Genomic DNA, 26,870 nt, shown 5'->3' with positions numbered 1-26,870 from the left:
CTTTTCTTATTTGTAGAAGGATGTTTCCTGCTATGAGAGTGAAGATTACAGGGTTGGACCCCCACCAACAGTATTACATAGCCATGGACATTGTGCCTGTGGACAATAAGAGATACAGGTAAGGAATACTTGAATAGAACTGTTTTGAAGGGCTCTCCTGAGAACAAGAAAGCCCCAGAAACACACTCTCCACTATTATAAAGAGAAAGGAAATTTAGTGTTGGACCAAAATGACACGAGATGTTCCAAATCCCAGCAGTTCCTTAGGAACAGGAGTGTGCCATTATTACATCTGCTGAAAATATTATACGGCATAGAAATCTGGGGATGAATCTTTCCTCTTACATTTCTTAAACAGTCAAACACTTGAATGATGAAGAGGGGGAAGTGAGGGAGAAAATCAAGATGCTGTTGTGTTTTTAGGCAAACAGACCGTGGCTCCAACAGGGTGTAGAGGGGGGTTATATAGAGTGGGTGTACTGAGCAACAGTTTAGTCAAATGCCAGTGTTGAATCAGAGTGGCTCTGAAGAGGCAGGAATGCAAACATCACAGTGCCAACCTCATCTGCTTGGTGGACATGGGGGAAAGAAGGAGAAGCAATTACAAAGGTAAATGCAGGTCAGTGAAATGCAGGGGTTCTCAGCCATCCTGCCGGAAGATGTGGTTCTTATCCCGGTCACTACATTTGGACCGTCAGCCATTGTCCAAGCAGCTTCATCCTTTTTATCTGATGCAAAAAGTATCACAAAAGGTGTGCATCTCAAGAACCCATCCGGCTTTGCATGAGATTTATAGAAGCTCCCACAACTCCACTCCAAAGTCTCTCAGAGCCATATTATTGATCTCCGATAAATGCTGCTATTGCTAGAAGTCATTTGGTGTACAAGAAGCAGCACGGACTGGACATCGCTGCACCAATAGACTGCAGGTTTGGGTTTCTCCCTATCAAAGCCCAGCACAATTCATGCTATTCCCCATGATGAGAACAGTGTCCTTTAAGAGAAAAAGGCAATGCTGTGGGCTTAGTAGAAAATCTTTCCGAGAAGCAATCACAACAAAACTGGAAAAGAAAACAGATTTATGGCCCTTCTTTCAATGTCTACTTTAGAAAAAGTCAAATGGGGGGGGGGTGTCTGTTACTTAATGGGAAAGGTAGCTCTTAACAAATGTGACAACAAAAGCAGAAACTAGTTTACACAACAGATCCAGGCAAACTAAGGAATAATTTGCTAATCAAATGAATGTTAATTCAGTATGGCATTAGGAAATTATGTTAGATAGACAGAGATGCAAAATTAGGGTGATTATCCACTTTGCATTGTATTTCTAGTGGCTTTGGACTAAGCTTCCTAAGAAGCATTAAGAGTAAAAAAATTTAATGGTCAAAACAGAGCATCTTGGCAAAACAGAGCAACAGGGATACAGCCTGTCAGGGAATCTCCAGCCTCTGTGAGAGATTTTAGCTCCAGCATGAACAGAAGACACTGAGAAAGGTGTTTTGTTTGTTTGTTTTGTTCTTGTAGTTTTCTTTGTGCGAAATGTCTGTGCAAAATGTCTTTATGCAAATCTTAGGACTCCAGGAGCTGGAAGGGACCCCTATGGACCATCAATTCCACCCCCTGTCAAGGAAGCATAGTGGGGAATCAAACTCCCAACCTCTGCCTAAATCACAGAGCTGTTCAGCAGGCAGTGTTGCCAGAGCTAGAAACACAGACAAGCATCCAGCACAGGACAATAATATTGTCAGTAGTCAGCTCGCTACTGAAAATGCTACATGATGCTTCTCCAACCAGCCATATAAGGCATATAAGTACAGCATTTGCTTATTCTGGATAAGCAAATACTGTACTTATTAGTCCATGTGGTGCTGAGGTCTTCAAAGACCGACAGGGTCTTTTCCTATCCTCAATCTTTCTTTCTTTCTTTCTTTCTTTCTTTCTTTCTTTCTTTCTTTCTTTCTTTCTTTCTTTCTTTCTTTCTTTCTTTCTTTCTTTCTTTCTTTCTTTCTTTCTTTCTATCTATCTATCTATCTATCTATCTATCTATCTATCTATCTATCTATCTATCTATCTATCTATCTATCTATCTATCTATCTATCTATCTATCTATCTATCTATCTATCTATCTATCATGCTACATCCTCAGATGCTGTCCAGGACAAAATAAGAACTTATTTCTCTCAAGCTGGCCTAATGCAGCATTTTGAGCGGGCGGTAATGCCAGCAGCTATGGATTCTGGTGCTCCTTGAATCTAGTGGAGACTCGAAAGGCAGCAGCTAATATGGTGACTGAATTAAGGACTTTTAGAGAGGAAATCATGTTGTACCTTAAAACAAGACGTGCAAGGCCTCTGCAGGTGCAGAACATGTTAGAGAAGTCATCTGCAAGTAATGAAATATTCCCTAGTATATCTAAAGGCTTTCATCTGTGGATTAGTTGGGTTAACCAATTAGTCTGCCCCATCTGCAGAGTTTTCTAGGGACAGTAATTGGAAAAGAGGATTAATAGAGATGCAAAAGTAAGGAAGTGGTTCCAGGTATCATCTGGTTTCTATTAGAGATAAACCACACTGTTTCCTTCCTGTGCATATAATCGGAGAGCTTGAATGGTATTTGCTGAGTGCAGAAGAAAAAGAGGAAAGTAGGAAAGTGGTATCAGCGTGTGTGAGAGAGAGTGTGCGTTTTGTGTGCGTTCATGTGCATTTGTCTGTGTGCACATGTGGTTGTTTGCATGCATGCATGCACACGAGTGCTTATTTTGATTTATACAGTCTCCTTCCTCCCATCCTTGTGTCTCACAGGTATGTGTATCACAGCTCCAAGTGGATGGTCGCAGGGAATGCCGACTCCCCTGTACCTCCAAGGGTTTACATCCACCCTGACTCACTGGCGTCTGGAGACACCTGGATGCGGCAAGTCGTCAGTTTTGATAAACTCAAACTGACCAACAATGAACTAGATGACCAAGGCCATGTAAGTTGGAAAGAAGCACCTTCTGTTTTTACCAGCCTTTCATTTTCATCTTCCACATTGCCCGCTATAGAACAAGAATCTTTGCTCCAAGCCCAAATACCAGAGCGTTCATGCAGCTTTCATTGTTTGCCGTCAATCCGTTGCTCTGGCATCTCCTACCCAGACCAGCTCTCATTCCAGAATCAGGCTCAGAACATTTGCCCAAATCATGTTTCGGCCTAAGCCCAAACCCCTGCTTGGATGAACTTCTTCGAAGGTCGAGCTGCATTTTTTGGCAGACCAGTTTCTATCTTCATCTCCCAGACCTCCACCACCGTGCTCCTGAAGCAGATCTTGCATGGCAAACTACTAATCAAGATTTCAATTAGCACAAGGGTCGTTAGGCAAAAATCTCCGAGTATTTCTCTCCATTTTTTGCCAACACCCTCCAATTTAGATCTTTCCTTGTGATTTATAATACAGTGGTGCCTCGCTTGACGACGCTAATTCGTTCCAGCGAAATCGCTGTAAAGCGAAAACGTTGTCAAACGAAATTATAAAAACCCATTGAAAAGCATTGAAAACTGTTCAATGCGTTCCAATGGGCTGAATACCTGCTCATCCAGCGAAGATCCTCCATACAGTGGCCATTTTTGGTGCCTGTAAAGCGAGGAATCCGTCCTAGAAAATAGCGGGGGGCTATTTTCTTCAGCCGGTGGGCATTTTGAAACCCGACGATCAGCTGTTTGCTGATCGTCGTAAAGCGAAAATCGGTTCCCGAAGCAGGAAACCGATCATCACACAGCAGAAAAAAAACCCATTTAAAACATCGTTTTGCGATCGCAAAAACATCAACATAAAGCGGATTCGTCGTAGAGTGGGGTAATCATCCAGCGGGGCACAACTGTATGTAGAAAATCAGGACGCCCTTTTCTACTTGTCTATAGAGCTACTGATAACATAAATGTGGTCCAGTCTACCTATGTTTATCTCAGGATGATTGCCCAGCTGTGTCCCTACCTCGACACTGGGTCTCTCACGATATTGTTCCATGCACTGCTAATCTCATGATTAGACTACTGCAAAACTCTTTATGTGGGGCTGCCCACGAGGCCGTCACAGAAACTTCAACAGGTCCAGCACACAGTGGCCAGTTATTGAGTAGAGCAAATAAATATCAATATATCACCCCAGTTCTGGCTGTCTTACTCTTGGCAACCTGTCTGTTTCCATGCCAGCTTCAAGGTGATGGTTCTCTAACATATAAAACCCTAAATGCTTTTGGACTCGGGACTTGACATCTAGTACCTAGATCTACCTGTCCTACAAGAACATCCCAAGCAGGCCAGCTGAAGATGCTAACCCCGAGGGAGGCCTGGAGGCAGAAGACAAGAAACTGGGCCTTCTTTTAAAAATCAATTAAAAACACTGATGTTCCGGCAGGCCTTCCCCTCAGCCAATCCCTGACCTTTCCTATTTTGTTGTTGTGTTTTTTTTTCCTCTCCTTATTTTCGTTTCACTTTTTCTAAGTTTTTCCCCTTGCTTAAAATTGTTTTAATTATATTGTATTATTCTTCTTGTAAGCCGCCTAGAGTGGCCTTAAGTGGCTAGATAGGCGGGATATAAATAAAATAAATAAAATAAATAAATAAAATTCATGGTTGCTCCTCAGCTATGGAAGGAACTCCCTCCTGCACATCCATCTGACCCCTTTGCTGGTGATTTTTAAAAACCTTGTTATTCAGACAGGCATTCCAAAACATTATACCTGCCGATTCAGCTGAGCTCAGCTAGCCTACTTGATCAAGTCCATGGTTTTAAATGTTTTTATGCAAATATATTTTTATGCTTTTGATTGCACTGTTTATTTGTATTTTATTATTTTTATTTCCTGTTCTGTGAAATTGTGTTTTAATTATGTTGCTTGTATTTGTTTGTAAACCACCCAGAGTGGTCTTTGGCCAGCTGGGCTAATTAAAAATGAAGTAAGTAAGTAAGTAAGTAAGTAAGTAAGTAAGTAAGTAAGTAAGTAAGTAAGTAAGTAAGTAAGTAAGTAAGTAAGTAAGTAAGTAAGTAAGTAAGTAAGTAAATCTCCAATCTCCAACAAACTCACCTTAATCACTTCAAAATCTTTGATGCCAGCATGTATAATGGTTTGATTGTTGAGTCACATGAGTCTATGTGATGGTCAAATAACATTTACCTCACAAGTCCGTGAAGGAACCTGATCCAGATTGAGACTCTTGTATGGGAGCTGGAAGGGGCTGCCTTTATTGATGAAATTGGCTCAGCCAAACCGGCTGTGACTTCTGGCTTCCCTACCTACAGCTACAGCACCACCTGCCATTATTTGCTATGGCTTCTGCTCATCAGTCGCCACAGATTATAATTCTCAGCAGATGAAATTGTGGCGTGTAATTTCTACAGTGCTCATTTCCATATCTTAGTTTTGCAGTTATGTTTAGAATATTGCATCCAAAATAACTGGTCCCTTTCTTCTTTTTTTAAAAAGATAATTCTGCACTCAATGCACAAGTACCAACCACGAGTGCATGTTATCCGCAAAGATTACAGCAGCGACCTGTCTCCCACAAAGCCAGTCCCCACAGGTGATGGGGTGAAAACCTTCAGCTTTCCCGAGACTGTCTTCACCACAGTCACTGCTTATCAAAACCAGCAGGTAATTTAAAAAGACATTCCTGAAACCCATCTGCCATATAACGCCTAGCTTTTGGTATCCTATGTACAGTTATGAAGCGTACTCCGTGTGTGCGCGTAGTAAACAACCTGAACATCGTAAAAGTGAAGTGAGGCGGAAATGTGGATGGAAAAGCCTTATTCGGGCTTTATAATTCAGCTAAATGCAGCCCATGTAGATGGAAGCACTGCAGCCCACCTCCCATCCCTGGTTTTGCCACTTTCGACACAGGAAGGGTGATGGTTCTGAGGAGGGGGAGCTCTGCTACCTCTGTACATTCTCCATTTGCTCACTCCAATTCACATGGAAAAGCCCCCACAGATAGTTAGCGTTTTCAGATTTATCACTTTGTACAAGTAGAAGGATGACAGGAGTGGTGACAGAGGAGAGGCCTGGATGGGCTAGAGTGCCCCTGTGTTGAATTAGTTAAATTGTAATCTGTGAACAGGAACAAAGTGAATTTTTGTTCCACCACTCAGCAAAAGTATAGCAGAGGGGGGAGTAACTTCACAGGTTGCCCAATCAGCTCCCGAGGGTGGAAAAAACTCTGAGCTACCATCCAGTGAAAGAGGGGGGGGGGATTTTACTGACCATGTGATCAGGGCCTCACCTTTTAAGGCAGCATTTATGCAAACAGAACAGACCTCTCCCACACCTTATACTTGACACATTAATTAAGACCATTGGCAAATCCTAACTTTGATTCTCATAGTAAACTAAAGGGAACAGGAAGACATACATCCTATTTTCCTGAGGCGAATTCCTTTTCCTTCTGCTATACATTAAAAAGACTGCCTTCTCCTTTGGAGTCATCATTTTTACATGCACATTTTCATGAGTTAACGGAATAATCAGTGAAACTCATAAAGTGAATGAAATAAGATTCCTTCAAATGGTAGACAATTACATAAGTCCTATCTGGGTGCTCTTCCCTTAAATTATTAGTGATGTGTAAAGAGATGGTCCTGTTTCACCAGGAGTGAGGAGCCCCCACTCCTGGTCATGCTCTGAGAGGTAAGGCCTACAATGGCTAAGCTCTTTGCTTTCCTGTAGGTCATTCATTGCCAAATTGGTCAGAAACTTGGAAGAAATTCTAAGGAGAGTATGAGACTATGACATTTCAAAAGTGTAGTCTTGAGGGGCCTGAGGGGGAGAGAAGCCAACTTCAAGTAGCAGCAACAACCACCATACATCAGTTCCCTTCCCATCCCTGCTTGTCTCCTTCTTACCTGTGGAGTGAATTTCTTCCTTCTTCCCTACTCTCCATTTTTGTTAGAAACAACTTCCAAATACCTGAGGGGTTTCTGTGAGTGTGGGAAAGATACATTCTTCTATGTGGGTGATGAGTTTTCATGAAAGTATCTTAACAAAAGAAGGGCTTATGCGGAATGATCCTCCCTTGTTCATTCAGAAGTTTATCTGAATTCAGCGGGATTCATACCCACATAAACTCCTCATAAGTTTGTCGTACTTAAGAGCAAGCCTAACGTGTTTATTCAGAAGTACGCCCAGCTGAATACAGTGAGACTTTCTTCTGAGGGAATAACATACATAGGAATTGATTCCACTTTAAGGTGCTAACAGAGGAGTTTCTACTTGATCTAATTGGAAACTGGGAAGCGTGTTTAGGATTGCATTTTGGTTGTATTCGTATGTTAATATATGCCTTCCAATATCATGGAGTTTGCTCCTTGATTCTTGAAAGGGCCTGAGTGGTAGTAAAGGAGACGTGAGGAGGCTGGAAGATTTCTCAAAAATGAAAAGGGTACACGAAGCCAAACAATTTGGGAGTCTCTGTTGTAGGTATTTCCCCACAATTCTCACAATACCTGATTCTGAAGGCTTTCAGAGAAACAACACATGTCCAGCAGGCTTCTCAGTGGCATAACTTTGGTGGGGATAGCTTGGGATTTGACTCAGGCCACAGAAACCTAGAAGGTGCAAAAATTTGCTTCTGAAAAAGTGGAGACCCACCCACTGATATATGCAGCTGTAAGGGCACTAAACAGATGGACCCAAATTTGTATTCTTCTTTCTGACCTTCCTCCCCAGGCAAGAGGAAGCCCAAAACATACAGGCTTAGCATGGAATCAACATAGCCTTTTGCAGACTCAGAATCGGGTATTTCCCTCATTCTTTTGTCTTCTCTCCACACAATCTCAGTAGGGCAGCAAAGCCCTGGGCACCTAAGCTGCAAGTTATAGTAGACAGCTCTTTTCCCAGTGCCATCAACAGGACTAGAGCCCATCATATTTGGCTACATAGTAGTTTGACAAAGCCCGTTGAGAGTCAGTGCAATGCATTCTGTATCCCTTCTGCTTAAAAGCCACATAAAATAATGGAAAGAAAGAAGAAGAAATAACTTGTCCAAAAAAATGGAAAAAGGCACCTCTAAACATTTCCCTCACAGCCTGGGAGTAGAGAAGGGTCTTACTTACTCCTGAGAAAGGAAACCTCTTTTCTCCTAACAAATGGATAGAATTGTTTTAAGGGTAGCTGTCTTTGCCCTGAAACCAGAAGATTGAGTAGACAAAAAACAAACACTACCACCACCAACAACAACAACAAAAACCCCACCCAAGCCGGAAAGGCTTGTTGCCTCCTCCTGAACTAGGGAAATCTCTAATATGTGTGCAGAGCAGAAAAGGCACTGGGCAGGCTATGCTGTTATTGAATCAGCACTTAAGCTTTATTGCAGATTTTTAAAAAGGCACAATGTAGATTTAAGAATGTAATGCAAGGGCAGAAATGATAACTTAGGGCTTCCACACTGGGCACCTCTTAATTAAAGAAAATGCATGTAAGCATGAAGTGTGTAAACATCATAATTAAATAATATAGAACATCCCTCACACAAATCTCTAAAACCATCTCTAGACAACTCTCTCTTTTTTTTGGCATGCTGGCCATTATTCTAACAAATGCCCAGATCTTTCTCAAGGTCTTTTGGCGTTTGTGACAAACCTTCCAACCTAACAATCTCTGAATGAGCCTGATCAATGCTGATGCCACCCACTACCTCATCCCTATTATGAACCTTTCTTGGAATGTAACATAATGGGCAAGTACTTCGTGTATTTCATGCCATGTAATGGTCTGTCCAAATCTGTTGCCATAAAAATATCCCCTTTGGGATCTGCCCTGATTATAAATAATTTAAGAAGAAGAAGAGAAACATCTTCTATGGGGCCTCACTACTACATTTTAAAAGGACTGTCAAGGCAAGATTAAGAATGAAAATCAGCCAGAAGGTGCTATTTATTCTTGATCATTGTTTCAGGCATGTACATATTATCTTATTACATGAGCCACTAAAAATAAGGCCCTGGCAAGAACTTAAGCAAACATTTAACGAACAAAAGGTACACCATGGGGAATGCCAATGGAACTCAGGAAACCTCCACACTCATCTGGACCAACAGCTGCATACTGCCATTTTTTCTAAAGTCACAAAGATTATTATTTTCATGGCACTTCATAAGCCTAAACCCTTGCTTTAGTGCTTGTGTTTATGGATATCCACTGCCTGACTGAATAACATGTGGGCCACTACTTTGTTTCACAACTCCCTTCTCTCCAGGTCAGGTTGGTTTCATCTTGCTTATTATTGTACGTTGACTTGAGAATTAACAGCAGATTTGGAGGTCAAAATGCCTATCTATCTATCTATCTATCTATCTATCTATCTATCTATCTATCTATCTATCTATCTATCTATCTATCTATCTATCTATCTATCTATCTATCTATCTATCTATCTATCTATCTATCTATCTATCTATCTATCTATCTATCTGTCTGTCTGTCTATCTGTCTGTCTGTCTGTCTGTCTGTCTGTCTGTCTGTCTGTCTGTCTGTCTGTCTGTCTATCTGTCTGTCTGTCTGTCTGTCTGTCTGTCTATCTATCTATCTATCTATCTATCTATCTATCTATCTATCTATCTATCTATCTATCTATCTATCTATCTATCTATCTATCTATCTAATCTGGGAGGGCAAAGACCATAACAATGCAGTTTCCATTGCTATATATTAGAGGAATGGTGGTCTTAGCAATATGTCAGTTGAGCAAATGAAAATGGCAGCATAAATTAGCTTGAAAGACAAAGACAGGTGGTGTGACCCAACTTGTGGAAAAACACACATACTGTGATCTACTCTGTGCTGCCAAAAATTTGACTGCGGAACAAAATTTGTCATAAATCAAGAACAGGAGGAGATTTGCGACATAGGCAGGTGAGTTTATAGACTATTAATATGGAAACCAAGTGTCTGGAGCAACTCTAGGAAGACCCAAATGATTATTGATGTCATGATAATCCACCTGTTGTTCATGTATTATGCATATTTTCATTCTTAAGATTATAAAGGTAGAGTGGCTTTTGTGGAAATTAGGTGAGGGAATGCATTCCTCAATCATTTAAAATGATGTTCTTTGAAATTTGTTAGGTTTAGAAACTCAGGGAAAAAAACCTGTTCATGTGTTGAGAGCAGCAGGTTCCTGTCTCCCTTTCACCAAAATGTTCATTAATCTCCTGTCTTGTAAAGTCAGTCAATGACAGTGTGAGGTATTCAATGTTAAGGACATTGTTTAACTTCGACCCTTAAGAAGTTTTGATTAGTGACCTCTGCGTTCCATGTATGGACTCCCGCACATTCTGGATTACATATGGAGAGAGGATCTTTGAGCAGTTCCTGCAGATTGTCCCAGTAATATGTATCTATGTGCACAAGGATGTTAGCACAGGGATGTTATTCTTCAGAAGACTTCTAACACTCATAGAGACAAAAAAATCATAAATAGATCCAGGTTGTCTCCACCACAGACAGCTCTTAATCAGTACCCTGGTAAGTGGCAGAACCATTACCAGCCTCACAAGCTATCTGGAAATGCTTTCTGGATTTTCAAGGCAGGGAAAACAATGCTTTGAAACATTTCCAGTACACTGGGAACATTGCACCTGTCTTTGGTTAGGATTGCTAAGTATTTTACTGGCAGAGTGCTGCAGCCTAGTGCTGAAAACCCATACTGGAGATTGGTAGTAAGGAGACATTCCTGCTCATGTGTAGCCTCTCTGCATGAGCAAGAAACAGAGAAAATTTATGTTCTTCTTATGTGGAGAGTCTAGACACAGGCCACAACCTCTCCTCTACAAATGCACCAGTCTTCACATCGAGAAAGCAACAATGGAAGGCAGCAGGAGGAGTTGAGGGGGAGGCCAGCCACTTCTGCCTAAGCATGTTGTCAAGAACTGGGTAGTGCCTGAATAGGCCCCACAAGTCCTTTGAATCGCTGTATTAGCTACAGCAGCTTCTCTTCATGTGATGGCAACATGCAGAGGGTCATTTCCCCCTCCATTTTGGCACTATTAAAGGCAAGAAGCATTGTCCTTACTCTGACTGGCTTTGTTGGATCCTCACATAACCATATCTAATTAACCACATGGCATCACCAGGAAATCAAATCTGAATGAGGGCAGCACTTCCTGTCCTCAGCTTTCTGCAGCTGGCACCAAACAACAGCTGGTAGCCAGATGCAGCATGGGGCCTATCACCAGTGGCATTTTATTTAAATGCTTCACTTATGTCTGCTTCCCTGGAGGGACTGCTGACATGATGTGGGGGAGGCCTGTTTGAAGGCTGGGACAGCTAAGTGTTGTGTGCAAAGGTGTTCCCAGAAGATTTTCTAGGCGAGGACCAAGCTGCTCAGTAACAGGATGCTTCTCTGGGATTTGAGGGGGAATATCCCCTTGCTTTCCCTTCTATGGATAAGGGGGTGGGTGGGTGTCAAGTTAGCTCCAGTAGTAAAAGGCCAGTTATAAAGACCAGTTACCTAATGTCTTTATTAGTTAACTAATTCTGATCACCAAGGGAGTGCCTGAACATTGGATAACTGTCTTTGCTATCATATTTAATCATTACTCTATATTCTGGTCCCTGAAATCCTGTTGCTCTGTTAAGTATGCAGGAAGCAAACAGCATAATGTTCAGTCACTTCTAGCCGGCAATTAACAAGTCACTGCTGGGATTCTTGGGGGCTTGAGCAATTGCTGTCTTTGTGCATGCTTGAGAACCAGTAGGGAATTGTTAATTGCCAGCCAGAAAAATCTGAATATGCTGTTTGCCTTCTGCAGGCATAACAAGCAAAAGGATTTCAGCTGATATAGATTTATTAGTACATCATGGAAGAAAATCCAAATGTCCTGCAATTGGCACAGACATATTGATGTTTACAGTAATTCAGAAATGGCATTAGCAGTTTTTGAAAAACATTGTTCATTGTGTGTGTTGTCAATAATTTGGAAACTATTTAAATGAGGAGGAAGGCATTAAACACCAATGTAAAGAAGATACAATAGTAAAAGTTGTACAGGATGTAGAATAAAACAATCACAATTGAAATCTGAATCAGTGTGCATTCTATTACAGATCACCAGATTAAAAATTGACCGGAATCCATTTGCAAAAGGATTCAGGGATTCTGGAAGAAACAGGTAAGAGAGTTCCCATGGGCTTTTCTTCTCTGCTTTAGAGAAGGTGTTTTATTGGCGCTTTATTTTATCAGTCCTATCCAGCAAGGATCATTTCACTCAGGAAATTTTGTACCCAACATCTCAGACTGCCCATAGATTCACCTATTTATTCTGAATATCTATAGGGCAATCTTTCAATCAGAAATGCTTGCAGAAATCAATCAGTCAGTCAAATTCCTGACACTTCCTTCTGCCACTGCTCATCAGCAGTCCTTATTTTCTGGTGGGCCATGCATAGTTCCCTTCAGTTCAGTCCTTGAACAAAAAAACCCCTCAAAAATAGGGCTCAGCACTTTTTCTGGGCAGTTCAGGACTCTTAATTTTCCCTGTATTTGAAAAAGGGAAGGGCCAAGGGTGGCTGAGGTAATCCCTATTTGGGTCTGTGAATGATAGGAATGGGTCATGTTGATTGTTTGAGCTTCAGCATTGCTGAAGATGACCAGAAGATATTTGTCTGGCCCTCACCACTTCCTTTGGATTTGTTTTGCAAAAAAATCATGGCTCGTTAACATTAGGACAGACAGGAAATTGTTTCCGGGTTGTGGCTGTGGAGATCTGTGTGCAGTATTCTGCTGAAATGGAAAGTAAGTAAAGTCTTTAAGGTATTATACATCAAAGAGAGCTGCCCGAGGGCTTAAGGCAGGAAAGCCACACACACAAAAAAACTTTGAGCACACTGAGTAGGAGGGATTTGGCTTTGTTAATGAAGTTTCTGCCAAGATTTTATTGGGGGCCAAGCCAACAAGTTGCTGTAATTCTCAGGGTCATTCCCTGGAGAAACCCGACTCTATAGGCAGTTAAAAGGAGGGGTTTAAGTAAAAGGCATCTGCAGGGTCAGATGAGAGAAGGGGTAGTTTTTGCCATAGTATGCACTTAATTCCCTCCCTCAGGAAATCGTGGGAACTGCAATTTGAGGGTGACAGACCATATGTTGGGGATTTGAAACAGAGAATTTTCAGCACCCTCAAATGACAGTCCCCCGGATTCTTGGAGATCCCTGACTGTTAAGTTGGATAGAACTGATAAAGGTTTATAGCAGAGCTGGAAAAGCAATTTAAACACAAACACACACCAGTGGCTCTAGCCTTTTTGTAGCTATGGTGAGAAAGCGATGGAGTCTGGTTTTGTTTTGTTTTTGGCAACCTTTTTTTTTGTTATGGCTGTTATTCACTGTTGCTGCAGTTCTCCCCCCATATTGCCAGCTTCAGAAAGTCGGATGGTTCTACATGTGCCTTTTGCTCAAGCAATATGGCGTAGCTATCGTGGCATAAAAATTATAGTTCTCTCCCCCTTGGGTGGGTCTAGCTTTTGGTGGAACATGACCAATCCTAAAATGTCTGTCTTGAGGAGAGTTTTGAGCAATCCACCCCACTGCTCTTGAGGGAATAGATTTGGGAGCAGCATCTTGTCATCTCCAAGGCTTGTATCTTTAAAAGGGAGGCTTAAATGGCAACCCCTTCTCCTCTCTGAGTGGATATGGTCTCTTCAGAGATTCAGCTAAACTGTTAGGAAGATGTTGGGGAGTCCCAGGTGATATTTTTCTCCTGAACTGATCATTTTTAAAATCATATTTCAAGTAGTTTAGTAAAGACAGGCTTTCTTTTCTCAACAGTGTTGTTTATCTTTCCCTACATTTTAGAAGATACCCAGTGGATAGAATGACAGACTAGGACTCAGGAGACCTGGGTTTGAATCCCCGCTCCGCCAGATGCAACTGAGGGATGGAATTGGTAAAGCCACTCCTTAAATTCCACATTTACCTTGAAAGCCCTATTAGGGTTGCTATAAGTCAGTTCCAACTTGACAACACATAACAAGATAAACATTTTAGAAAGCAGAGAAATTTGTAAAAAAAGAGAGCAAGAAACTTCCTTCATGTTACAGCAAAATTATACTTGAAGCTGTATTTCAAGACAAGAAATTCCACCCCAAGGAACCAGTATATCGTCTCACTAGCCCTCTCCCCTCATGTGTAGCAATCCTTTTGTACTGTGAAACAGCAGACATGAAATGCAGGCCTTAATGTCAACATGTACAGACAGTGGCTTTGCAGCATCATCCTATTAGCGGTCACTTTTTCTGTCAACTGCCCGGTGTAATTGATCTATCCCAATGGAAAGGAAGTCACTTTGTGTTTAACAGACTTAGTCCAAGGCAAACAGAGGTTTCTTTCTCTTTCGAGATGAAAAAATGGAACCCATCTTTTGTGTTCACTTGCCATGGAAATTAAGGCATAAGAAAAGTGCATCAGTGTGTTCATGTTTTTAGTGAAGATGTGGGAAGTTGATAAATAGTTTGACTAACTTCATCTTTGGTGGTATAATTTCAATCATGATGTTTTGCTTTAAGCGGAATGTGTTCTCCCTGCCACTCGTTTGGCAATGTAATAACATACATAACTTATCCATAACTGAGCGGTGGTAGGATGATGCTCTGAGTCCCAAAGTATTATTTTTCCAATTATGTCTGACATTATATTCTTGTCTATCTTGTTGGCAGGCAGGCATGCAGGAAGGAAGGAAGGACATTTAATGTCATTTATTAAAAACAACATACTGTTAATTAGAGAGCAGGGCAGGTTTTAAAGGAAGGCTTTTACCTTACATTTTCTTATAAAAAGATTTTACCCAGAACAGACAACAATGGGAATAGAGCTCACCACAGTTAAGAACAATAACTGTCACTTGGTAAACTCTTGCCTTTTGTTATAGAATTTATTTTATTTAAAACCTCTATGGTAGTGAAAAATGAGTAGCACACAATGAGAAAAGAAGGCATTTCAGTCTTCTTTCACCATGGCTTTTATTTTAGAAAATGTGTTTTTCTGCTTTATACTAGGGTAATTGAGGCTTTTCTCTCCCACTGTTTTCAGCTTTTTTTTTCCTTAAAAAAAGTTACAGCAGCATTCACAGGGTGTAAAATTGCCATTAAAAGCATAGTTTGCTGTCTATTATAAACCTATGGTTTTTATTGGCTCATAAATCCCACCAAATCTTTTCCCGCAAACTTTTTGGTAGAACTCTGCTCAACCCTATAAAATCTGGGTGAATTAATTGGTGGCTTGGGAACACCTTTAGACATGGATGACTCTACAAAACAAACTTACAAAGCTGGCATGGTATAGATGCTGGGTCGCTGTTGGGCTTGAAATTGAGTGAAGGGTGGAAGACAAGCAGCATAAATCTGTTCCCCAGCAAATTAAATCCAGGCAGGCTGTTGTTAAGCTCTCTGGCAGATTCCAAGCGGATATAAAATAATGAGGTTTTACCATTAGCTGGAAAGGCAGCTATTAATGTGCAATCAACATAGACCAGAGTATGGGAAAGAATTCTGAATACAAGCTTACTACTTGCATTGAAGATTTGTCACACTTTATTTTCTCATTATTTGCATGTGAAAGATGACAACTGCAGGAGAACAGCCTAGTTTTTCACACAGCATATTCGCTGTGATGTTTCTGTTTTGACTGCGTGGAGATGAATCCATTGTCCAGAGAAAATTAGGCAAATCGTTCTAAAGCATATGCCATCCTTTAAACTGGCTAAGAAATGTAATGTAAAGGTTCCTTCACCACCCCTCTGCCTAATGGTAGTGATGTTCAAAACTCCATATGCTTCCTTATCCTCCTCTTGGTTGTCCCAGCTCCAAGGGGTCTCATCCAAACACCAGCTTGTCTTTTGTGTCTCCCTCCCGGTTCACTTGGTAAGAATTCTTTGTAAATAACAAAGTAATTTTCCCAATTGTATTTCCCCCCCCCCCCCGTTTTAACAATGTTTGCCTAAAAACATTACAGTGTACTGTAAAGTATCAAGTAGGGTTTACATATTTCCTAATGCACAGTTAAATTGAAGATTTGTCATGCCTTATTTTCATGCCTTATTGGAAAGAAGGTTGAACATTTCCCCAGATCCATTTGTAAAGTTTTTTTTTAAACCAAAAGTACAACTTCACTACATAGGGGAGAATCTAAACAGTATAACACATAATAGTACCAAAAACATGAGTAGAATGATTCTCTGGATAGTTGCAAAGAAATAATCTCTTGCACAGATGTATAAACTAGAGATGGGCAGGAGCTGGTGGTTCATGCTGGTTCGTCCTTTGGACAAACAGATGTTCGGTGCTTCCCAGCCCCGCCTCCTCTGGCAATCACCCACTCAGAGGCAACTCCTGGAGAAGGCGGGATGGGGAAGCCAGGGCGCTGCCTCTGAGTGGGTGCCCACCAGAGGAGGTGGGGCTGGGAAGCACCTGTTCGTCCGAAGGGCAAACCGGCACGAACCGCTGAATCGGCAGATCGTGACCATCTCTAGTATAAACCTCAAGCCAAACACTAGACCTTATAAATCATTCATATCATACTGAAAGGGCTACACCCAAACAGAGAGTGTTCGGGGTGTGTGTGTTTCCTTTTGTGGACCATTCCCTGCATTTGCACGATGGCCCTCCTTCATCATTTTTTTTTGCCCAAGAGTGTGACTGTATTCAAGCACCTTCAGAAGAAGTCGTATGGTAAAGGTTTCTTGCATTAAAAGAGAGCCCTTCTGTGATGCAACTCCGTCTCTGAGACCTTTATTATGTTCTGGGTCCTCACAAAGACGCAAGCTGCATCTACCTTCCTCACACTGCCACCAGATGTTTTCTTTTAAACATCAGTCAATTCAAGGACACACCATTTAACAAATGCATTAAGTTTATTTATCAGGGAGGGGGTTAATGATTGGTTGAAAATAACAGAGTCAATCACAGGAAGCAAATCACTTAGGTAAACAAGTATGTATTTAACTCCTTGTCAGTGTTTTTTAATGCAAATCGCGGTTTTAGCAGAGTGATTCGCAGTCCAGGCAGTCCAGAAATAACTCACACACAGTCCAGCAGCATTTCCTTCAGCAACGTGTATTTACATCAGTATTTACAGCAGTCTGGCAGTATAACGTGTAGAAGTGATCTTCAAGCAGGAAGAAGATACAACTGACTGTACAATTCACACATACATACATATACAGGACCAATCGGATCACACATTGCATCATCCCTGAGTTGCATCATCCCTGAGTTACATCATCCATGAGTTGCATCAGCTCTGCTGAGTCATCCTGACTCAGTTTTAACACACCTGATCATTATGGATTCTCATTAATACACTCCATTCTGCTCAGGCCTGTAATTTTCTTTGACATTCCTTCTATTACTTCACTATATTTCCCAATCTCTGATTTCAGTCTACCTCAATCAATACCCTTTGAACCTCTGATCTCAATCCTTATGTTTGTCCCCTCACTCTACTCTCACTGTCTCAGTCCTCCTATCACTCTCACACTCCACCAAAACTTATATCACACAGAACTCTCTCTGTCCTCCAGACTCCTCCTTTTGTACCCCCTCTTCTCTCCTGCTCCCGCCTTCCATCCTCCTCATTGGCTCTCCTGCCAAGGTTCCATTGTGACAGATAGGTGCTGACTGGGGTACTCGCTACAACTAAGCTTCTAAGTTAGCCTCATTCCTCCTCTTTATTGCGGTATGAGGGAAGCAGCAGCCCTGTTCTTTTGCTTGGTGGATACCACACTGCTTGCTTCTCAGCTGTTAGGTTAGGCATTCTTCAGTCTCGAAAGACTAGCTGTAGCAGATCAGGTTAGATGAGGAAGTGTGTGGGGAAAACAGTCATTATTTCCTCCCCTGCAAACTTTTTTTTCCACTTTCTAAAATGACAAAAACTGTACTTCAGGAAAATTTAGGGCAAACATTTCTTTGAAAGTGTGAAAAATCCACGAAAGAACATCCGCAGTCAATTCGTGATGTATGGTTATCAAATCAAAGAAGTGCCATTGACACCCTGAGGCAGTTCTATATATTAGGTTTAAAATTGTAAGCCATCCTGAGAACCAGTGGATGGAAAGAAGCCTTTAAAATAAACATATACAATTCATTTGGCTGTGATTCTTCAGTGGGTACTTTCACACAATTATGCTATGGCAATGTACTTGAGGGTGTAAGAGTAAGGGAAAGGGTATAATCAGAAAGGAAAGTGACATAAAAGATTGGGGGGAAGATAGTTATGCCAAGGGCATAACATATGGTTCTTATTTTTACATATGTATAGAAAAAAAATACTGTACATATTTATTTAGCTGATTCGTTATTTGGGTGCAGCATTCTGTGCCCTATTAAAATGTTGAAGGGGCTGTCACTATTTTAGGACAGTGCATCGCACTCCTTTTCTGTTTCTTAACACTTGTTCAGAAGGAACAACGATTTTGGATCAGATTGTACAACACAGACCTTGATTTCATTCAAAATCCGAAGTACTTTCACACAATTATGCTATGGCAATGTAAAATGAAAACAAAATGGCCAATTTTCACCCCTAATATTAACCGCCTTCATCCCCCTTCAGTCTGTGCATGTACAGGCAATGAGGTTGTTCTTCTAACGTTCTGGAGTGATTTCAAGGAGATAGGGAAGCAGGTATCATGAAGTTATATCGTGTTTTTTTTTTCTTGTAAGTTTTGTATTATACATGCATAGTAGGGTGCCTAAGTGTATCCATTTTTGCCCTAGTGAGAGTTGAGGCTTGATTTGATTGAGGAGCAACCTTCTTGCCTTTCTGTGCTATCTGTATGGTTCTCCTCCAACACCAAATTTCAAATGAGTCAGTCGCCATCCCTTCACTGTCATTACATAAGAACATAAGAAGAAGAGCCATCTGCTGGACCAGGCCAAGGGCCCATCTAGTCCAGCTTCCTCTATCTCACAGTAGCCCCACCAGATGCCTCTGGGAGGACACGAGACAACTAGATATCTGTCTCCTGATATCACTCCTCTGCATCTGGCATTTTGAAGTACCTTCCTTCTAAGCCTGGAGATTATATATGAGCCAGTGGTGTCATCTAGGGCATGTAGCTTAGGGTTAAAGCTTATGTGTTTCATCACACAGGGTCCAAGGTTTGATTCCGAAAGTGACTCCAGTTAGGAGAGTTTAGCCTGATAATGTTATGCATTGCACCAGTTTTGGTACCTTTCCAGGTTGGGTTCAATGGAGGATAATGGCCTCAGAAGTGGAACTGTCATACACTGGGTGCTGTGGAACACTAAAGGAAGGTGAACATGCTAGATGACTTCCCAAATCCATGGACATGCTTACAGATGGAGGAACATCAGCTGGGCGAGAAAGGAGGTGTTGGGATCAAGGCTCCCAACATGCCCAGCCAAGGCACTTGGGTCCTAGCCGCTGTCTGTGTATGCTGATTGATGGCAGTTTTTATGACAGAAGCAGGTTGGGTCTGTCCACTTCCTGATCCTCTTAAATAGTATTGGCTTCTTGAGCATTTTACAACTCAAGACATTTGTCAGTATGTAGTTTAGGACAGCTATGAACCTTAGTAAATTTAAATGTAATATTTAGTAAATTTATTGTTTCTCCACAGGCCTTAGCTCCCTCATGTGTATGTGTAGGAACACAATATATTGGTCTCTGTGTTACTTTGAGTTGATTCCCCCATTTAAAAGTCAGCAACGCTGTATGTATGATTAAATGGGGAATGTATAAACTCCCTGCTCCACATGACTACCATAGTATGTCTGAGTACGACAATCCTCTCACGGCAGAAAGGGTAGGGTGGTGAATAATGGCCGAAATCTAGATGGTAATGTCAATCTATCAACGCTCTGTATGATGTCATCATACATGAGAAAAGCATGCTTTACAATCCTGTTGCTACACCATATACAAAGTAGTCTCTGGTATAACTTGGATGGACTTATGTTAGCCTGAATAATCCAAGGGCACATTTTGATATAATTTCCTTGTGGGCGTGGTGGCGCTGTGGGCTAAACCACAGAAGCCTGTGTCCTGCAGGGTCAGAAGGCCAAGCAGTCGTAAGATCGAATCCACGCGACGGAGTGAGCTCCCATTGCTTTGTCCCAGCTCCTCGCCAACCTAGCAGTTCGAAAGCATGCAAATGCAAGGAGATAAATAGGTACCACCTCGGTGGGAAGGTAAAACGGCGTTCCCTAGTCACGCTGGCCAGGTGACAATGGAAACTGTCTTTGGACAAGTGCTGGCTCTATGGCTTGAAAACAGGATGAGCACCGCCCCCTAGGGTCGGAAACGACTGGACTAAAAATATCAAGGGGAACCTTTACCTTTACATTTACCCTGACCTTGATCTCTGTACAGTCTTCATTTCAGCTGGAGAATATTGTTGCAAAATATTCTGTGCTGCTATGAGGCTGCTATGTGGAAACATCTATTCTTACTCCCAGCAGCTTAGCAGCTAATAAACACTTTACAACAATTTCCCCTCCCCTAAACTAGCTGTTAAAATCAAGAGTTTTGCCAGTTATCATCTGTACAAGACATCCATGCTTCCGGGGTGACTTTGGATAGGTGACTGAGTAGAGTCACATCTAGGAAATATTCTGAGTTATAAGAACCTGTCCTCTGAACAGCCCAGACTCCCTTAAGGGGCTCCAGGAAGTACTGCACAGAGTTCTGGAAATGGAACATGATCACATTCAGATGTAATGAGCCACCAGAAAATAGGCCAAAAATAGGAAATACAGCAGAAGTGTGATGAGGAAAGGTCAGCCAGTCAGTATCTTTTGATTACTTGGTATGTACTGCTGTTTCCCACAATTCTTCAGTATTATGGTGAGGAGAGGAACTGAGAATGTTAACTGGAGGCCTGAGGGCAGGGGCCATCAGTTTGGCATGCCACCTTCTACCTCTATTTCTGCAGGTGCCTCTTAATTTATCTGCCTGCCTTGGAAGGTGGGTACATTCAGGCCCCTTGTGTTTGAGGCAGATTCATTTCTGCACAGCTTGGAAAGATCAGCTTTCTGATCAAAGAAGCAGGGCAGAATTAATCATGAATGCTGTTCTTCTCAAAGGAGTGGATGATTTAGGAGGCAACAGGAAAATATTAAAGAGAGAACTGAGGAGGCAGATACGTTATTAAAGATCTGGGTGACAAAAAATATGCAGTTTGGCACAACACAGGAATTAATGGTTGTCAAAATGACTGCCAAGTTGCTCTCAACAGGGGAAAAAGGTTTAAATAATTGCATTTGTTGAAATGGATATACCCGCTCACCGACATTTTATGCTCTCTCTTCCCCTGTTTTCACTTCACAGAACTGGCCTGGAGGCCATTATGGAAACATATGCCTTCTGGAGGCCCCCCGTGCGCACGCTCACCTTTGAAGATTTCACCACCATGCAAAAACAGCAAGGTGAGCCATTTTCTAATGGGCACCAGAATGGTGGCAATGAAAAAACGACAGAGCTTTATAATGGGCATATGGCATCCAGCTGAAGTCCTCAGTCTCTTGACAGGCAAGAATAGAAATGAGAAAAGTGGAGCGTCTAGTTTTAGAAACAGGGAAGGATTTGTAGCAGAGATTCTTGACAGCCACCTCAAAGCCCCGGCTTGAGCTATTTCATGTTTGGGAGACCTTTCCCACGGTAAAGAGGAGGAGCAAGGTGTATATCTCAGTGGCCACACATGTCCCTTGCATTCAGACGTTCCTCAGCTAAGTTAAGCATGATTTTGAGCCTTAGGGGAGGAAGGACCATCTCCACCAGATAATGAAAAGCCAACTGGAGTAGACACCATACCAAGCTATAAGGGGCCATTGACCTGAATCAGCAGAAGGCCACATCATATATAAAGAGATGAAAGGGTGCTGAGGGAGAAAAACAATGGCTGCTGAAACAAATATGAAATAAGTGCCCTCAGTCAGCATAATGGTGCTGCTGGTGGCCTGGATGACATCATGTATTTCTAGCTCAGTAACGCATGGCTCAAGGAACGTTTGACTCGCTGTAGCCTCCCATTTGGGTCCATCTCTGGTTTCCTGAGGATGGAAATGTTGTTGCTTGTTTGTATGTTTACTGTTTCTGTGCTACCTCCCTGCTGGTTTTGGCTGCTGCTTGTTACTGCCAAGAAACATGGCGCACTGCCAGATGAACCCCTGACATCAGCAAAGGCCAGCTCTGAAATATATTGAGGCTGCTTCTCTCCCTCTGCCCCTTCCTGCGGTGTGTGTGTTGGGGGGAAACAGCACCTTTTTCTAATGTATGTTTCACAATATTCCATGAGGATGTTCACATTTGTATATAATTATGCAGGGGGCATGTGCTTTCTGAGTGACCAGCAGGTAATCCTGATACAGAGTTAGGGCTTGCCTGCCTTCAAGAGAAGGAGGGAGAAGTCAAGGAGGGGCAATACTGTTTACTGCCATCTCTTGCTTGTAAGGGTGATTACACTATAAATGAGTGCCAGTTTCGTTCCCACTTAGAAATCCTGAATAAAGTGGTGGAATGTAGGTGTTAAGCAAGTTCTGGAATGACTCTGTTCACAGAACAAGCCTTCCTAGAATGAGTGAGTGGGTTGGTTAGTAATAACTTTGACATGTTATGTCCTGTTTCTGTGTCCAAAAATTTGTTGTCCCAAGGCAGGTCACAGTATTTATTTTTATTTATTTTATTTATATCCCGCCTATCTAGTCAATTAAGACCACTCTAGGCGGCTTACAGCAAAATATAACAATATAATTAAAAACAATTTTATATAAGGGGAAAAACTTTGGACAAGATGGGACAGACACTAGGAAAAGGAGAAAGGGGGAAATCAGGAATTGGCTGAGGGGAAGGCCTGCCGAAACATCAGTGTTTTTAGTTGTTTTTTAAAAATACCCTGCGAGGGAGCCACGCGAATATCAGGGGGTAGGTTATTCCAGAGGCGAGGAGCCACCACCGAGAAGGCCCGATTTCTTGTCTTTTCTTTCCAGGCCTCCCTCGGCGTTAGGCTCCTCAGCCTCACCTCCTGGCTTGTGCGAGTCACACGGGTAGATCAGTAGCACCACAAACAAAATAACAACAGCAAAAATTTGAAGCCACAAAAACAAAGCATGCTTGAGATACTTAAAAGATTTGGAAGACTTCACTGGTGGGGAGAGAATGACTATTAAGGTAGTCTAAATCTGTAGAGCAGTAGTTCCCAAATTAGGGTGACCCAGGTGTTATTGGACGGCAACTCCCAGAGACCCTGACAAGCACAGCTGGTACTGAAGGCTTCTGGGAAATGCAGTCCTAGCACACCTGGATTACTTAAGGCTGAGAACCACTGCTGCAGAGCATATAATAACCCAAAAGAATGGGATGGTGAAGGGACGGGCCTTCTTGCTGACCCCTTGTAATTCAGTGGTCAGCAATCACTTCTTCGCCAAGAAAAGATGAGGGAAAGACCTCTCTTGGTGCTGGGTTGACCACCTGCAGCTTCAGAATCAAGTAGAATGCTCTCCCACATTCCGACCCCTCCCCACAGCTAGTAGCCTCTACTGATTCTAGATGCATTCACACATAAAAGCTACTTCAAATGCTGCTTTGTAGCAATTAATTCTGCAGGGTTGGTCTAGTGTGTTGTTGAAGTTACGCACAACTCAGGAGGATATATCCATTTTTATTTGCTAAGTATGTACAAGGAGAAATCTAGTCCAAGTACAGGATTAGGTCCCAACCAGCCACTTAATTGCTCAATAGTATGGAGAAACATAGAAACAGCCCAGCTACATGCTATATAAAAATGTTCATTTCTGGAGATCCTCTGCTTGCAGAATTTCCAGTTCTTTGTTCTGTTGTATGCGTAGCCTTTCTGGTTGTGAAGTGTTATGTTCCTGAGTACCTCTAGAACTCGGTCAACCCAAAATCCCAAGTCCCCATTGCTAATTATCTCCCTCTATTGCTGTATCCACTCAAAAATGACTCTAAGGAAATTGATTTCAATAAGTTGTCTCTGAATCAGCAACCTTCTTTATTGTCTGTTTGAGCAAACTCTTTCTTATGAGTTCTTAAACACAATATTTTTAATAATGTTTTTTTTCCAGTGTACATTGCTTTTTATAAAAAACTGCAAGGCTAACAGCAGCTTCTGACAGGCCTTTTAGATGAGGAGAACACCATGGAAGGAAAAAGCCCTCTGTCCAGTACTTCTCACTGATCAATTCACAATACCTTCTAACAGTTTTAAAATACAATGAAGTAAAGAAACAAAAAAATTGAGAGGTGAAAACACACTAGTACCTGCTTCTTGAAGGACCAAGCCCTTGTGAGGTATCCAAAGGATATCATAAGGGACAGGTTCAGACATGCTGAAACTCATAGCTAATGCCAAGTTTAAGTGGCCCCATAATGTTAAAAGAAATGTTTATTATTGTGACTTTGACGTGGGGATATTTAGAAGCTCCTCACAATCTGAAGCCCTAAATTGCAGCACTCTTAGTCAGTAGACAAATCTGGGCCTGGGCCTGACATAGCACTGAGTATATTTTAACCCCTCCTTTGCTTTTGGATGAGCGGCCTTGGGCTCGAGGCCATGGTGGCATTCTCTGTGACACTGATTAGGAGGGGGTATGAGGCCCTGTATTCATATCCACACTGATAACCTTCTACCCCACTGGTTATCAGATAACATGCTCCTAGCAACTACAGCAACTGCTGACATCCTCAAGTAATCTAAGGAAAGGAAAATATTTCATGTATTTTTAGCTTCTTTTAATGCAATTTGGCAGCTGAAAAACCAGGAGGCAAGCCAATACCATGTGACTGGTTAGCTCCCTGTAGACTACTTCCAACTGTTGTTTTGACTGCTCATTCAGCATGGCATCAACTGCACGTTGTCCCCAGTTCAGAACTCACTTGCCAATGTCATAAAAATGTAGCTCATTTTATACCTAGTACAGTGGAGCCTCGCTAGACAGTTAGCCCGCATGACAGTTTTTTCGCTAGACATTGACTTTTTGCGATCGCTATAGCGATTCGCAAAACAGTGATTCCTATGGGGGGGATTTCGCTGGACAATGTTTGGTCCCTGCTTTGCAAACCAATTTTCGCTAGACGATTTTGACAGCTCCCTCCACGCTCACAAAAAGCAAGACAGCTATTTAAACAGCTGATCGGCGGTTCGCAAAGCGGCTTTCCTATGGCTGATCTTTGCTAGACAACGACGATTCTTCCCCATTGGAATGCATTAAACAGGTTTCAATGCATTCCAATAGGGAAATGCTTTTTGCTAGACAATGATTTCGCTAAACAGCTATTTCAGTGGAATGGATTATCATCGTCTAGCGAGGCAGCACTGTATAAAATTTTTAAACGTTTTAGAGATAAAAGGTCTTTTTTTTTTTGAACTTCCTGGGGAGATCAGGCTGTCTTGGAGTTTTCTAGTTGTAGTATAACATAAATCCACCTTCAAACTATGTAGAAAGAGAAATGTGTATTCCTTGCATTTAGCCCATTTTCCTCTCACAATTCCTTTTCCTTAGAGATAAGTGCCTTGGCCATCAGACTGTAAATTAAACCTGTGTTTACATTTCAATGACCAATCACAAAACAAAGCTTACAGGAATACAGAATATAAAAAGGAGGGAAAATGTGATATGACAGATCCAATGTCTGTCATCATTTAAGGACGCATTGCTTCTAACCTTACAATCTAGTCTGACCCTCGAAAACATCAAATACCTCAGAGTAATATGTTCTCTGTATACTTGTCTACATTGCTGATCCCTGAAACAGTCTTCCATTGCTTCTAAGGAGCTACTTGACTGAAAACACTGTCCAGAATCCTACTGCATATTCATGCCGGTGGAAGTGTAATTGTATAAATCATGACGGCGAGTTCCCGCTAGTTAACAAGTTGCTGCTCACATTTCTGGTTTTGTGTTAAGTTGTGGGACTAGCATGTGACTAGGAATGTGTACAGCAATTCATTACTTAGTGGCAATTTGCTGCTGTCATTCATGCAATTGGACTTAACGCCAGTGAAAATACCCAGTAGGAATCTGGCCATTGAAAAACAAAAATGCCTGCACTAGAATCAGGATGGAAGCAGTGTTTGCTTCCTTGATCTTCAGGTCAAATGCAACAAGTGATGTACTTTGTGACTGATTTCTTTATGTTTAGATTGTTCTGTTTCTCACTGCCTGATTAACTGGAACACAACAGTTTCTGTGTTCTCTAGCAGGACAAGCCTGATGCCAGTGTTGAATACTCTTTTAAAGGCCTTTTGACATACTGAACTACTAACCAGTCCTTCCAAATAACCTGTAAGAATTAGGTGTTTCTTCCTAAAATGGCCTTTTCCTTTAGGAACATTAAAGCACAAAGGGGCCATTGCAAAATCTGGAAACTCCAGTCATTTTGATGGTATGGATCATATTAATGCCAATAGATGGTGTTACAGAATAACATATAATTTCATTCTGTATCACAACAATTACATCTTACAGATTCATGGCTAAAGCCTCGTAAAATGACACCCTTTTTCTCTTCTCTATTTGCTTATCAAGAAACAAACAGCTTAAAATAACATTAATCTTTTCCTCCTTTTACAATATTCTGTAAAAGCCTCTCTTGTACAATATATTGTTATTTTCATTTGCCCAGCACAGGCATTTTGTGGTATCTCTTTGTCAATTAACATTATAGTTAAAACACAGCACAAGCAGCAGTATTTCACTTTTTTCTCTTTTTTCTGTGTCACATGACATCATCATGCCGTTGCTAACTTCTTGAGAAAACTGGTACAAAACTGAATAAGTTACCTCTGCCTTGTTATCAGTAGCTGTGTTCCAAAACAATCTGATTGTAAACTATCTCCGGAGCTGTAATTTTTCCATTGTATTTCAC

The 26,870-nt window shown here is 41.6% G+C and overlaps 1 protein-coding gene across 2 annotated transcripts in view; it reads left to right on the top strand.

The window, feature by feature from the left end:
- TBX15 (T-box transcription factor 15) overlaps nt 1-26,870 on the top strand; it is a 116,302-nt gene that overhangs the window by 74,855 nt on the left and 14,577 nt on the right. For both annotated transcript variants that reach the window (XM_078386763.1, XM_072991747.2), the window contains exons 3-7: nt 17-118; nt 2,803-2,974; nt 5,466-5,633; nt 12,081-12,145; nt 21,315-21,412. In XM_078386763.1, the coding sequence (XP_078242889.1) occupies nt 17-118; nt 2,803-2,974; nt 5,466-5,633; nt 12,081-12,145; nt 21,315-21,412 (605 nt within the window). The remainder of the gene's footprint in view (nt 1-16; nt 119-2,802; nt 2,975-5,465; nt 5,634-12,080; nt 12,146-21,314; nt 21,413-26,870) is intronic.

The sequence above is a fragment of the Pogona vitticeps genome, chromosome 2 (assembly GCF_051106095.1).
Source record: "Pogona vitticeps strain Pit_001003342236 chromosome 2, PviZW2.1, whole genome shotgun sequence".
NCBI lineage: Eukaryota > Metazoa > Chordata > Lepidosauria > Squamata > Agamidae > Pogona > Pogona vitticeps.
Note: the sequence above shows the minus strand (reverse complement) of the source record. Positions and strands in the feature narration are given on the sequence as shown.